This window comes from Herpailurus yagouaroundi, unplaced genomic scaffold (assembly GCF_014898765.1).
Source record: "Herpailurus yagouaroundi ecotype Mexico unplaced genomic scaffold, PumYag 186, whole genome shotgun sequence".
Lineage (NCBI taxonomy): Eukaryota > Metazoa > Chordata > Mammalia > Carnivora > Felidae > Herpailurus > Herpailurus yagouaroundi.
In genome coordinates, this window is record NW_024412417.1 from 29,040,605 (window position 1) to 29,055,743 (window position 15,139).

General features: G+C 39.9%; 1 protein-coding gene across 10 annotated transcripts in view; it reads right to left on the reverse strand.

Moving 5' to 3' along the window:
• The window catches only part of ENPP2 (ectonucleotide pyrophosphatase/phosphodiesterase 2), a 112,632-nt gene that overhangs the window by 34,162 nt on the left and 63,331 nt on the right, over window positions 1–15,139 (reverse strand). For 6 of the 10 annotated variants that reach the window (XM_040494311.1, XM_040494310.1, XM_040494307.1 and 3 more), the window contains exons 10-14: window positions 11,952–12,017; window positions 11,272–11,344; window positions 6,475–6,630; window positions 4,318–4,426; window positions 1,427–1,552 (exon numbers count right to left, since the gene is read on the reverse strand). In XM_040494311.1, the coding sequence (XP_040350245.1) occupies window positions 1,427–1,552; window positions 4,318–4,426; window positions 6,475–6,630; window positions 11,272–11,344; window positions 11,952–12,017 (530 nt within the window). The remainder of the gene's footprint in view (window positions 1–1,426; window positions 1,553–4,317; window positions 4,427–6,474; window positions 6,631–11,271; window positions 11,345–11,951; window positions 12,018–15,139) is intronic. The other 4 variants (XM_040494316.1, XM_040494314.1, XM_040494315.1 and 1 more) reach the window with 1 other exon arrangement.

Sequence of the window (15,139 nt, forward strand, 5' to 3'; positions counted from 1 at the left end):
CATAGCTAACATTTATACAACTTTGACTATGTGCTAAACACTGACCAAGGGGATATGTAGATAATCTCTCATCAATCTTTCCAACAATCCTTTTTTAATAGATGAGGAAACTGAGGCACAGAGCATGTAACTAGTTTGCCCAAGATCATAAAGTGACCACCTGGCCAAGCAGGGATTTGAACCTAGACATCCTGCCACCCTGTCTGTGCTGCTAACCATCCACTCTACTGACTCTCACGGGATGAAATCACATATAGGAAAGCGTTTGTAAACTATGAAATATTTCATTATTGGTACTTATTACTTCATTGGCCCCAAGGTTTTCCTTTTCCCCTAAAACAACCTCGTCATTCCATTTACCATTCATTTACTGAAAAGACCTTTCAATATAGACAAAACCTTTCTTGCACAAGCCCTAAAATGTAAGCACCGATTCAAGAGATACCACAGTGACCCGTGTCCTGTCCCTGGCCAGGGCCTTCCTGTCTCAAGTGAGCAGAGGAGAAGGGAGGATCCGGAGGACAGAAAGGGCATGGAAAAGAGACGGCAGAAACACAGAGGATTTGTTTATTTTACAACGTTGCCTGGAGCTGACCTTGGAACTGTTCCCATTTGTGTTGACTCAGGAACACAGTTTGGGAAAAACTTAATTTTCCAAAGCTTTACACTTTCGCCGATGGTTTCTTATTCCCAAGGTTAAAACCTCTAAAGGATTTTTTCCCCCAAATTTAGCATGTCTCCAATAAAACTGTGGACTTCTCAGGGGCTAGGGAGGCACCACCTAAGACATCCTATTCTATCGATAAATGTTCTTGTCAGTGGCATATCATAACCTGAGTGTGTACAACATAAGCGATAAGACGGTTCCTGTTTATTTCTAATCTTTCAAAATGGCTGCCACTTCCCAAGGGCAGGACCCCAGGGTTGTGTTGGTCACTTTCATAAAGCTGAAGAGTCCCCTTTAACTGGGCTCCTAGGGACATTCAGGGTCTGAGTGTGGTTCTGACAAACCTGTCACAGACTCCCCTGCCTCAGCTAAAGAGTAAGCTTGAACCTCTTGTTGAAATGTTCCTCTGCTGTAAACAGAAGTTTATGGTTATGCGCATGTCTCAAATTAAGTGTATTTTCCACATAGAGAAAACAAGAGCAAATATTTACACAATGCTGTCATGTGCCAGGACCCTCTCTGAGTGATACACATAGATTCATTTCCACAACAGCTCGATCCAGTAGCTGTTATTAACATCCCATTTTTCAGATGAAAAAGTTGAGGGTTCGAGTTTTTACATAACTTATTCAAGGTCGCCCAGCTAAGAAGTAGCAAAGTGAGGATTTTTACGCGAGAATTTCAGCTTCAGAGAACGAGGCTGCACCTACTCTACTCTATTACCATTCTAACAACTTAGCATTTTGAGAAGCAACTTACATTTAGCATTATTGCTAAATTTGGACCGAATTCTTCCTAGAGTTCCAGGCACTAACGTAATGTCATCCACGTTAGTCAGGTAATTGCTCAGGAACTCCGTTCTGTCACAGGTGACATCTTCCATTCCTGTAGGGGGCAAAGAACATATTTTCAGGTGATTGTAAACTTAATATCCTAACACAGACACTAAAAATAACACCCAGGCATGTCCCTAATTCATTTCTAACAACTTACTGTGAGGATCCCCCTCTTTTGAGATTTCTTAACTTGACTTTACATTTTTAATGCTCCTTTCTATAATCATTTCACCAGATTCTGATATAGTCACATCATCTTGCAGTGCCAGAAGGTGGAAATTGCATCATCTCAATGATCATTTTAAGTCGTTCAGCAGGAACAGCAAGACAGAGGAAGTGACTACGATCTTCTTTTTAAAAAGCTATTTACACAGTCATTATGGAAAAGATCTACTCTAAAAAAAAAAAAAATCCTAGATTGCTTCAAACTCTTCCCAGCTGGGGGTGGTGTAAATAACTGGAATACATAGTTCTGTGTCTCTTTTACAAAATGTCATTTTCCAATTCTCTCTAATGTATCTCCTGACTTGAGTGCATAATCACCAGTCCTCAGCCTGTCTCCACTGGTGGCCTTGGACGTTACTGACAAAACAATACTGGCAACAAGAGATGAGAAAAAAATGTCAGCCCCAATGACCACCCAAACTGAAAAACAAAATATTGCTGAAAACAAGTTGTAAACAATGTAATCAGTCAAAACTGAAAGCTAGCAACTCAAACACAAAAAGCGTGTAGGTAGGGAATTTTTTTAACTGACAAATATTCCTGCCCTACCCAAGACTGGTTTTCTGCCCCCATCAAAAAAAAAAAATTCTTAATCAATATTAGAAATAGATGAATAAAAAAACAACAAACTCAAATGTCACAATAGTAGACTATGGGGACTGGCAGACACATTTATGGTCATTTTGGAATTTATGAGATGACACAGAACGATGAAGATTTAATATACTGCTTTGCACAATCCAATATATAGATATTCTCTAAGAGGGGGAAAATAAGTGATTCTGTAAAGGACATCGTAAGGTTTTGGAATAAAGAAATACAACCCAGAGTGGCGCAGACCTGATAAACTCCAAATTATCACCTTCTGGGATCCCAGATCAAGACACCTCATCTCTTTTGCAATACAAATGGGAATGAAGAAAGACAAAAACATATCCCAACATAACACAAAGTTTATACAACCTGTCTTTTAACATTTAAACCATCATAAAGAAAAAACAATGAACAGCTACTGTTTTAGTACACTGTTAACTCAGAAAAAGCAAGTCTCAAAACACATATTGGTGGAAGACTGGAAGAATCTTCCATTTGTTACACGTCTAGGAAGTCAGTTTTGCCATCGTAGCGGTGAACCATCTCTCTTGCTTTCAAAGACCATATGTGAAGAGCTTCTCAAGCATCATCACTCTCACCCTCTGGACTAACTCTGTGTAGGTAGTATTAGTGTTTTCATTCTGCAGATGAGGAGGCCGCATATGACGAGATGGCTCCTTAGTGGCACAGTGCAATTTGAACTCCACTGAAATTACTTCTTACTCCAAAGCCCAGGCTCTGAAATACTAGACCATACTACCTTTTAAGAAAGAGACGCAAAGGCTTCCCAAAACTAAAGCAATCTACTCATCTCAGAAGCCTGCACCTGGTAAGACAAGGTTTTAAACTAAGACCTCTGCAATGCTCCAGCATGTGACTCGTTGGCACCCATCCACTTCTTAGACATGAGGCTCCAGCCTGTGACCAAATGCTCTTGACACCTCTGGGCAACTTAAAATGAATCAGCTGTGTCACATGCTCCAGAATCTCTGTCTTATCTGTAGCTCTCTCCCAAGTCAATCTTATGGAGCATGATTTTGCAGAGGGTCACATTTAGCCCCTGCCAAAGAGCAAGCAAGTCCCACAACTTCTTTTTTGAACTTCTCCTAGATTTTCTAGGACATTCTGGAAAGAAAACTACAGGCCCAAAGCAGACCTTTGACTAGGGACCCTTGCCTGCCATTCTTAACACAACTACCAAAGAGTCTACCAATTTTTTTTCTCTGAAGCCCTTTCCTAGAAGGGAGCAGGCCCACACTCCAGGGTCATTCTTTCAATTTGATAGTTCTGGAATGCAGGAGGCACTCTCTAGATAGAACTCAGGGTACACAGCTGTGAATAAGAACGCCCTCTGAGGAACTCCCTGCAGCTCCATAATATCTAATGTTTATGATGTTCAACAAAGTGGTTATGAATTCTTCTACTTTATACAGCGATTTAGAAAAACTGTGCTTCTTCCTCTCTTTAACAGTTTCTGTACTGAAGCAAGGTCCTGTGGTTTTGGTTTTGAATTCTCTCAGTGAATACAGGGAAATCGTTTTACTTATAAACCTCTTCTTTGACAAGAATCCTATGTCTCCTCCTCCGTATCACATTTAGATTTATTTTTTTTTTAGCCACATAGACTCTGTAGGCTCTTTTGGGGGATGTGGCTAGCAGAGATGAGTAGTATCACCTGATATGTCACAGAGAGGAAGCTATTAATACCACAAGAAAATTGTCTGCCACACTTTGGCAAGAGACAGATTTTTGTGGAAAGACTTTCTTTCCTGCAAAGAAAAGGATGACACAGGAAGTCCCCGGTTTGGGTCAGAATGATCCAGGGTCATCTCGTGTCATCTCACACTTTTGAGTCATGGCCTGACTTCTTTCCCTACCCTAAAGAAAGAGGGAAGAAGGTGAAGAATACAATCTGGGACTCTGAGGGCAAGCGTTCTCCATCAGAAACATGATCTATGTAGTTGTCCTATTAGCGAAGAAGAAACAAAGGTTTACCATGGTCTCCAACAAAGATGACATTGACACAGCGATGCAGCTTCAGCTGTTTCAGTCCATCCATTAATTGCCCCACTGTTTTGTCAATTTCCCTCAGAGGATTCGTCATCTGGAAAAAAAAGAGCAAATTAGGCCCAGCAGGTTTTTGGGTTTTTTTTTCTTCCTTTTAGTTTCTCATAGATCTTCTACCCCTAGAACATTCTGGAAAGAAAACTTCAGGCCCAGAGGCAGAGCTTTGTCTAGGGAGATCTGTCTGCTGCTCTTAATGGAAATCTGTTCTGATCACTTTTATTTGTATTATTTCAGGAATGTAAAATCTCCCCTCATTCAATCCCTTTTAAGATTCTGTGATACAAAAATATCAGAAAGATGAAGGTAAATTCTTTTTTTTTTTTTTTAGAGATAAACTGGCCTTTCTAAAATGTAACAATGTTATTTAAATCCAAGAATTTCAAGAGTAAGCAGAAAGTCAGATGGATAGTTTAAGCCTCTTGTTTGCTAGGTGAAATCACATCAGGTTTTGAACCATGGCAAGACGATGGAGGCTAAGTGAATCAAAAACAGTTCTGAGGTAAAATGGTACCGTTCCATTTGATGCTAAATTAGAACATCATTAATACAATGGACTCCATCTAATGTCTCCAAGAACTTAACTGTCAATGTCTGAGAATAATAGATCCCGTAATAGAATCTCTTCCAAGAAACAAGGTTACTAGAAGAATCTCTTCTAAGAAACAAGCTATTGCTTCTCAGTTTAGTCCCTTTCAAGCTGATTTTGAGTGAATAAGAATCTACAAGAGTCTTAACTTCAGAAGAAGTGAACCACTGAGCTTGTTCTAGAATTCTTATTCAGCTTAAGGAAACACAAAAACTCAGTTGTTTGAAGATTTACAAATCTTAAGAAATACAATCCATCTCTCATTTTCTTGCCTCCAGTGGAAGATTCTAACAGCATGAATTCTCCCACACACTAGAGACTTCCCTCTCACTGTCATCTCTATGCGATGGAAAGATTTCCAAGAAACACCTCATCAGACAAACACTTGGCTGTACTTCAGGTGAATTTTACAACTTAGCTGCAACCACACACATACACCCAAGATGACTGGTAAGAACAGAAGGGTCTGCATGTCATTTTTTATTTCAGACATATAATATTATCCTCCATTAGTGTCTTCTCAGATGACTCAAGACCTTTCCTCAAATCACATCCTCAGTAAAATCAGCCGTAAACTTGTTTTCCTTCATGGCAGGAGTCAGTATTTCAAATTCTGTCCCAAGGAGTAAGTCACAAGTGAAAAGTCTCAGAATAATATGCGCCAGCATCATCTGAAGGGCTACCACGTGTGGAACTAAATGGTATTTGCTTTTGGGAAAACCATGCTTTCTTCTAAGACCTTTGCCTCAACAAAAACATACCAAAAGCATTAATATGTCAATGCTTGGCAATGCCTTATTTTCACCAGACAACTCAGGTGAAATCCAGGACCTGCTTCTCAGTGACGATTTCAGATGGTCATAAGCAAGAGAGTGCCTCAGAGGTACCTGAAGGTTTCGAGAGAAGTGACAACTTCTAACCTCTTCTGAATGTACTGAAAAGAGTCGACGTTATTCATGTCTCTATAAGAAAATACACACAGTTCCAACTACCCATTGTTTTCTCTTGCTTTCCACTTCAGCTATTCCCTTGTCTATAACCTAAGACCTTTTCTGGACTCTGAAGGTATGCACCACTAATCTGAGCCAATTTTCTATTGAGTTCGAATTTATATGGTCTTTGAGGAATCCCCTCGCTGCCTTGCTAGATTGTCTCAAGAACCAAGGCTACAAACCATTGTAACCAATTCCATGAATAAGTGCAAGCAAAACCAACAGCCTTCCTAACATTCGTTCAAGCCTAAATGTTAATACTAGGTTTAGGGCAACTGATTCTAAAGAAAGTGGAAGGTTCTTTTTTCCCATCTTGCTGAAAGTTCAGGAAGTCTTCACGTTAGTGTTAACCTCTGAAGTGCCAGATTCTTCTGGACTCAAAGCCAAGAATGACAAAACCAGAGTTTTTCTGAAACATATTCAGCTGATTTTCAAAGCAAGGCACTAAAGAAAACCTTCAACTCAGACCTACCCGCCACAAAGCTTTGGAACAATAGATAAACTTACTTTGTCCTGACGAGTTTCCGCAGCATAATGATCCATCCTATGTAATTTTCTTCTTCTTTTCTTTGGAGGAGCAACTGGTCTTTCCTGTCTCCTCTTAGGGGTAACCTTCCTCTTAGGTCTCTTAGCCGGAGTAAGAGGTGAGCCATAACTACTCTCCTGTACTGGCGGATAGAGATGTCTGGACTCAGAAGTCGTCTGTCCCTCTGGGTCAGATAATAAAGCTCACACTTTGCCATCTTGGGTCAGCAGAGCCTTAGTTAAAAAGACTAAGGCTCCTTAAGTGAGAAAAAGTTGGTAGGAGAAATGATTCATGGAACTCTATAGAGAGAAGCTTCCTAAACCCATCATGAGGCTGCGAGCAAGAATATAATTTAAGAGAATCTAGTCATGCGGGTTTCTCTTGGGCTAAGGAGACTGCTTGTGGATATACTGAAGGTGACATACAGTTCTGCATTCCATTAAATCCCATATTAGGGAGAGACTGGTCTTTGGTTATGAAGAGCTCTCCATTTATAAAGTACTAGCAGAAAACCAAATAAAATACTAGCCATTTAGTCATTTCAAGGTAACCATGGGATTCATGTAGGTGGCTCCAATTCAGAATCTGATGGATATCTGTTCATACCACCACTATATCAAAGCAAGTGTCACCTTCATTTGCAAGGATTAGGGGAAAATGTTTAAACCAAGGATGGAATGGAGCATAAATAATAAGCAATCCTCCTTGGACATAAATGTATACTTAGATAAATCAGGACTTTCAGCAGGAGAGAGAACTTCCTTCCCACTGATAATTTAGGTTTTCGGTACAGAGGACCTCTAAAGCCAAGAGAGAACCATAAATAAAACTGTCTTTTAAAAAACTATCTTGCAAAATTAGGTAAAATGTAAAACTCATCAAGATCTCTTCATCTTGGTATAGATCTCAAGAAAGAGTCTATGTGCTTATACTCTTTCTATACATCTCGTTGTGAAAATCTAGAGAGAGTGGTGAAGGCTGACACAGAACCTGAGTAAGGAAGATAACCTTTGGGACTTCCAAACGCTAGAGAAAAACAGGCCCCTGATTTGCTGATGGTGCAAAGGTGAATTAAAGCAGCAAGCCCTGACGTCTCCCTGGCTGAGTCTCTCTTGGTGGGACTGCTGCTCCAAGAATCATTCAGATGCAGGAAGGGGCAGAAGGAGGAACAATGTTAGTGTATCCAAGAGGGAGGCCATCTGCCATGCCATTTCACCGTTTCCAGAGCAAGCCACTGCAAAGGCACTTCCGTTTCCGCCTCATCCTCTGTCCCTGGCAGAGCAATTGAAAGACACAGCCCCATGGACTCCGGTTTGGTGGTGGTTTTTTTTTTTTTTTTTTTTTTTTTTAATGCATCTAGTTTCAGGCAGTTCTCCACGAGAAGAGAAGCAAAAGGAAAAAGACAGTTTCCCATTTCATGGTCACTGAATACATTTCAGCTAGTGCTCAAGTCGGCCCATCAGACACCCAGCCATTTGCAAGAGACCCCACCATTCAGAAGACTCCAAAGGTGAGCCCTTCTGGTTGCAGCAGGTTAGAGGAGCAGCGGGAGAAACAGGATTTAGCCAAAATGAGTTTTCATCCAGTGATTATATTGCACGTACTTCCTTCTTCAAATGTTAGAGGTAGACAAAAGCTAAGATTTCACTGACCAGCCATACTTTAGTCTGACTTTAGAAGATTTAGCCTGAGGTTATTAGGAGGACCGGAGGGAGAGGGGCAAATTTCCCTGCTTTTCAGAAGAATACTTTGCCATCTGAAGGTAGTAACTAGCCAGCCAAAGCTCTGCCTCTAGGCCTGGAAGAGCAGCCGAACGAGGAGTCACAGAGAAAGCACAGGTCAAAGAGAAAAAGATTGCGCCAACAATCAAAAGCAAGCATGTTTCTGAACATTCACCATTACACTATGAAACCAGGAGCAATAAACCATTTCTTGAAGCTATTAGCCCAAAGTTTGGTCATCTCATTTAATAGTCTTTGAGAATCGTCCTGGAAAAAGTATACTCAGACATTAAGCAAATAATGCACAGATTTCCACTTCGTTGTAGCACACAGCATTTTGAATTTTTTTCAATTAAACTTCAAATGCAAGGTATTTTCTCCTTAGATGTAAGTGAAGACATGTTACTGACTTTATGAATAATATTTCCGTTTGTAAAGCCTTTACACGCACACCACATGTATATAACGGATCTACAGGTATATAAACCAATTCGTCTACTACAGAAAAGAGGTTTTGCTGGCTTGTTTTGGTTTTGCATTTTTAAAGCATAAATGGTTTTGTTTTTATTTTTCAGTAGAAATAGGATTCCTAGAACCAAATGAAAAATAGTTGAAATCTGAAAATATCTCTTGCCTTACCAGAAGAAAGTGACCAGGTTACTAAGTTATTGTAACTGAAGATACATTCCAAGGACCTAATTAAGAGTGTTTTACTCAGCGGATACATGAGAATATCCCAGTTAAAAGGAAGTATTAATACTAAAAAGAACATAGCACGAATACCTTCAAATCTTAATTCAAAAATTCTAGAAGAAAAATATCTCTGTTTGTATATTTAGGAGTAACCCTGAGCACAGCATCATCATCATTACAACAAACTAAAGCATCTTATATTAGATTGCATTTATCACTGCTCAGTACTTTAAAAGAAACCTTTCAGTTTATTTCTTGATTAAAACATGCACACAGACACTTTCAAGTACGCAATTACAACTGAACTACACATTCTAGAAATCCAGAGATGTTCATGGATAAAAAACATTGCTGAGCTTTATGACTTTTAAGGAAATCAGGACCGCAAGAGTTATACTTCATCTACATTGTCAAAAGCCAACTTTTGACATGAAGAAAATCTTCTGTATGAACTGAACATGGTTATTAATGACCATTCTGCTTATGTCCTGGACTAAAGGAGAGATAAATGGTTCTATGGGAAGACCCTGGCCCAGGAGTTCTGAGATTCTACTGCTCAGTCCACTTACCCGCCAGGTGACTCGAACGGCCCCAGTCCAGCCTCTTCCTTTTAAAAGAATGGCTAAACCAACCTCTGGCTTGCCTATGCCATGGGATCTTTTAAGGGATATTATTATTCAAGCAAAGCTGAACTTTTAAATAAGGCACATGGAACTACTTAGGATTTTTTTTTTTAACATTTTCATAAAATGTAGTTCCTTTTGTTCACTTTAGATTAATCTCAAAGAAAGTCATCCTAAAGATAAAACAGCCATGTTTGTTCTGGCAAGAATAAGATTTGTGTTTCATGCAGATGTTTATCTCATTTTATCATTTGTGTTTCATAATCATGCAACACTCGTTAAACATCAAAGGGACAGGAAAAAGAGCATCAGACTTCTATAACTTCAATGATTTAAGGCAAACTAAGAATGGTTTCCCATAGCCATTAGTTTCCAGTGTTTAAAAAAATCATGACAGAATTGATGTGAAAACATTCAAAAATATTTATAGCTTCTTGGTATTTACTGCCTTTGTTTAGATATACTGGGTTTTGTTCAAAAGTATTTAAGCCAACACACTTCTCTGTATTTCCTACTCAATCTTATGCTGAACACAATGAACTTAATTATCACGAGCAGTGTTGTCACCGCCTATTAGAGAATGGAAGGCAGCTTCCATTAACAGAGTTTTTGAAATGATTTTTTATCCCAAATCAAGTTTTATTGTGTCGATGTAGATCTTACCACACTAGTTAGAAAGAGAGATGGAAAACGTTTTAGATTTGCAAATCCTGTCATGTTTTAAAGTGATCTATGCTGGAACACTGCGAAGATTTCCATTTCCAGACAAATGAGGAACATAACAAACACAACTATCTCTTTCCCACCTCTGAATTTGAAGTTATACTGGATATCATATAACAGATTGTTTCCAACTAAGATTACTGTTTGATAAAAGGGCATTACATTGCTCTGCTAAACAGATTCATTCAATAGTGCATCTCTCTCAATTAAAAATTAATTTCAGGCACCTGGGTGGCTCAGTTGGTTAAGCATCTGACTTCAGTTCAGATCATGATCTAACCATTTGTGAGTTCGAGCCCCGCATTGGGCTCTGTGCAAACAGCTCGGAGTCTGGAGCCTGCGTGGGATTCTGTGTCTCCCTCTCTCTCTGTCCCTCCCCTGTTTGTGCTCCCCTTCTCTCTCTCTCTCTCTCAAAAATAAATAAACGGTAAAAATTTTAAAAAAAATAATTAATTTTATTTGGGGGAATAATGGATACATTCATAGTCTTGATTGTGGTGATGGTTTCACAGGTATATATCTATGCCTAAATTTATCAAATAAAGAAGGGTCCAATGCTATAACATATACCAGGTTGATTGCACCTGCTCAGGCTATTTATTAGACCTACTTAGCTGACCTATCCTCTCTGACCGCATAATCATTGTAACAGAGCTAAAATTCAGTTGTAATGTTTTGTATTGTGTGTTTCATCTCCAGATGCCTTTCCACTCCTATCCCAGTGATGGCAAATGCCAACCCTCCCTGATCCTTCACCTTTTCACTAATGCCTTCAGGGATGGCATATACTTCTCCTGTGAACACCAAGATTAGGATATGTTTGAATATCAAATCAATCTGAAATGAAATTCTTATAAGAAAAACAGGTATGTTTAAGACTTTTTTAAATGTTTTTAGTCTTGTAGTATATATATAAACCTTGCATATACGAGACACTTTGTACAAGACCTGAAATAAGGTCAGCAGGTCAGGTAGCCAGGGGCACATGTTCTCCTCAAGCAGATGATAAGCTACTAACCTCAGGGCCAAAAGGGCCATATTTGTGTCCAGAGAAGTCAGGTTGTTCCGAATAGAAGGCATAGACTGAAGGCCTACGGGAAAATTGGAAGGTTCAGAATCTCCCCCAAACCACATTTAACAAAGAATATCAAGTGTCTCTTCACATTAAGAGAAAATTATCTCAAATCAAGTTAATTAATATCCCAACCACTGTTAGTATTAACATGGAAAATGTCTCTTGTTTTTTGGGGGGGTAGGAATTCTATTTTTTTCCACATCCACTGCCCCCTACACCACCCGCACTGTAGTAACCGCCTGGTACCGCTCTCAGGGACCAAACGTCACAAAGGATTATCTGAACACATTAAAGTGAAAAGTCAGTCTTAATGCTTCCCTGGCATCATTGGGATGCTGCTGGCTCATTTATCAAAGCCAGGAACTCCCTTAACCTCTGCTGTAGTGGCCAGGATTAACAGCTGTAGCCCATCCATGTAATTAAATGGTCCCCAATAGCCTACGTCCATTATACCCTTCTTAGGGAAGGTAACGTTCAAGACTGAGAACCATAAAACTTCTAATAATACCAAACCTTGACCGTGCTTCTATTTCACAGCCCATCTAGTTTTCACCCAATTCTAACCTACAATGGAAACAGACTGAAGAAAGGAGAGGTTAAGTCAGGGAGACGGAAACAAATACCTTTCATCGTCTGGCAGGGTGAGCCACTGCAGTATGGTTAAGATTCTCCGCTCATGAGGGATGACTCTGTAGGGTGATAACAAGTAAAGCATGATGTTAGGTTGCATTTCCACAAACTTCAGCCTGATGACTGCTCACGCTGGCACCAGGACCAAGGGCTCTCTATTTACCGCCATTTGCTTTCACATCCTCGTCATGAAAGGCCATCTTTCGAATCAGTGTTTAAACTTCCACTTCCATTTGCAACATATCATATTGCTCAACCTCTGTCATAGAAGGTGAGACTGGAAACTCTCACTCACAATCAAGTGAGCAACCTGTCTGGCTGATCAGAGATTCTGCTACAGGCAGAAAAGGACCCTGGGCTCAGAAGCATTGCCATCCAGTGAGTAAAGCCATTAGCTATGGCCACCGAGGTTACCAGGATACCTCAATCTGCTTCTTGCTGGTGGTATGACCTCTCTTAACCTCTACCCCACTTTGATCTCTCTGGGCCTCAGTTTACTCATCAGTAAAAGAGAGATTATAGCAAGGCATATGGCACATAGCTTGGTCATAAAGATAAAATGAGACAAAACAGGCAAAGGGCACGTACAGGGCCTACCACATAGTAAGTTCCAAAAAAAAAACCCAAAAAACAAAAAACCTTTATTTTTATTAATGATCATAATTAGTTATCATTCTATCTCTAAAGACTTATATGACTTTGGAAACATTATTTAATCTGAAACTTTACATTCTTCCTCTATAAAATAAGGGGTTAGGAAAGGTATTCATGAAATTCTCTTCTAGCTTATCAAAATCTATCAAGAATAGGCACCTATAATTATGAGACTGACAGAAAGGGTATAATCTTCATCCACAATGACTTTTGTGTTTAAGTCTCATTCCTCTGTTGAAATATAATTACCCAAAATCTGGCACCAGCTTTGGGAGCTCTCAGCTAACATGACGGTACTGTATCCTGGGCTGAGTTTCATTGAGATGCTCACAAGTTGAGCAATGTCTTTATTTACGGGGAAATTGGCTTATTCTTTCCTAACAAGTAGCACGACATGCTTTTCTGCCCCCCCCCCCCCATCCAAGAACAGGCATTAGAGCTTGTTTATGACGAACTCAAACTAAAGCCCAAGTTTAATTGCGGTCAGTAAACATTACTGTGGCCAAGAGTGACCCCTCATATGAACTGTGTTCCCTGGGTGATAATGGTGTCAATGTAGGTTCATCAGCTGTAACAGATACACCACTCGGGTAGAGGACATTGATAATGGGGGAGGCTATGCATGTACAGGGGCAAAGGGGGGCTTGGTAAGTCACTGTACCTTCCAGTTTCATTTGCTGTGAACTTAAAACTGCTCCAAAAAATAAACTCTATTGGAAATTTATTGTGGGATGTTGGGTGAGCCACTTACACTTTTACTCTTGGTGGAGGTGAACAAGAGAAAGCTGGGAGAAAAATCAAGCTCCAGAGCCATGGTGGAAGGCTGGAGCTGGCCGGAGCCCTAATCAAGTAGTTCCTCTCCCCAGGCAACCCCCACCCCCCAAGGCCCACCAACTCTCCTAGATGGGAGCTTTGTCCTTCCTCTGGCCCCCTCCCAGTCTAGAACTATCCCAACAGCGCCAGAAAATCATGTTTAACATAAAATGAGTCTTAATGTAAACAAATTCCAAGGCTACTGAATAAATGTGACCCTGTGTATTATAGCTTATAATTGAATTAGAAATAGGCATAGCAAAGCCAAGATCATCACTTAAGGTATTTAATTCATCAGCCTCAGAAATCCTCTGTATCTGAGCAAAATAATTACATATTTAGAATTCTTTCCTAACTTAAAAAAAAATCCAAATGCGGTAGCCTTTTCATTTTACCTTATTTCACGACCTACCTGCCAGCTGCTTTATTTTACGTAATTGGTGTTAAGTCACAAAAATGGACTCTGATGGACTCCCTTGATGCTAATGGAAAACTACAAGCTAATAGATTTTGTGTCGAGCTCAGAACACGCATCCTCTAACACCTTCGTTGGATGGGGCGTCTGACCAGCAAGGAATAAAAGCATCCACTCTGAGGCTGGAATGCTTGCGTTTGAACGCTGACTCCAACATGTGCTGGTGACTAGACTTTGCCAAGTTACTTAACGTTTCAGTGCCTCCATAAAATGAGGATAACAATAGCTCTGATCTCATAAGGCTCTTTTAAAGATTAAAAGAGATAATACACGAAAAGCACTTAGAACAGGGCCGGGCACACAGAAATTAGAAAAATGTTAGCTTTTATCATCATGTACTGGATCCACAGGTCCACAGAGATGACACACACACTCATGAAATATTTGTTAAACGTATAACATGTTCAAGGCATTTGTATGAATGTAAATAAAGATACAAAATTCTGCTACTAAAAAGACCATTACGGAGGAGTCGCCATTCTCTTCTTAGAAAGATAAGCAGGGGATTACCATTTTCTGGGCAGGAGCTGAGTATGTGCGTGTCCTAAGAACCAGAGATGAGAACTGTAGATGCCTGAATATCCATCCAAACTGTGACCCTCGGGCATGACATTTCACCTCTCTCGGCCACACTATTCTAACCTTGCCAATGAGGAGCTGGACAAAGTGGTCTCTAACTTTCCTACGAGTTCTACATTATCTTTATGAAATTGCCCAGGAACCAAAAAGACATAGCCCCTAGCCATTAGTGTTTAAAACACAACCCAGCGACAGCACAAACAAATGTGGCAAAGGAACAGTGTGTGTCCAAATGGAAAGGGAATTGGTGCTTGTGTCGCTGTCTTTACCGTCACTGTTTGATATAGAATTTGTTCTGAGACCAAGCATGTCAGAGATGGTCAGAAAAAGAAAAAAAAAAAATAGGAGGGATGGAAAATGAAGGACCAGATGAGGCATTTAGTGTTAAAGGGAACCAATTACCTTTGAACACATATAGCCATTGTATGGTCAGTGTTGGAAGAGATGATGTGGACTAGAAAACAAAAACCACTTATTGGTTACTCTCTGTGTACTAAGCACCCTACTAGGCCCTTTAAATAAGTTAGCTCATTCCATCTTCACAACACCCTATGTTATCGAGGGATTAAATCACTTGTCTACAGCCAGCAATCTATTAAGTGGCAGCACTAGGATTAGAAGCAATCTAAACACTCATACATAAAAGGAATTACTGCTTTT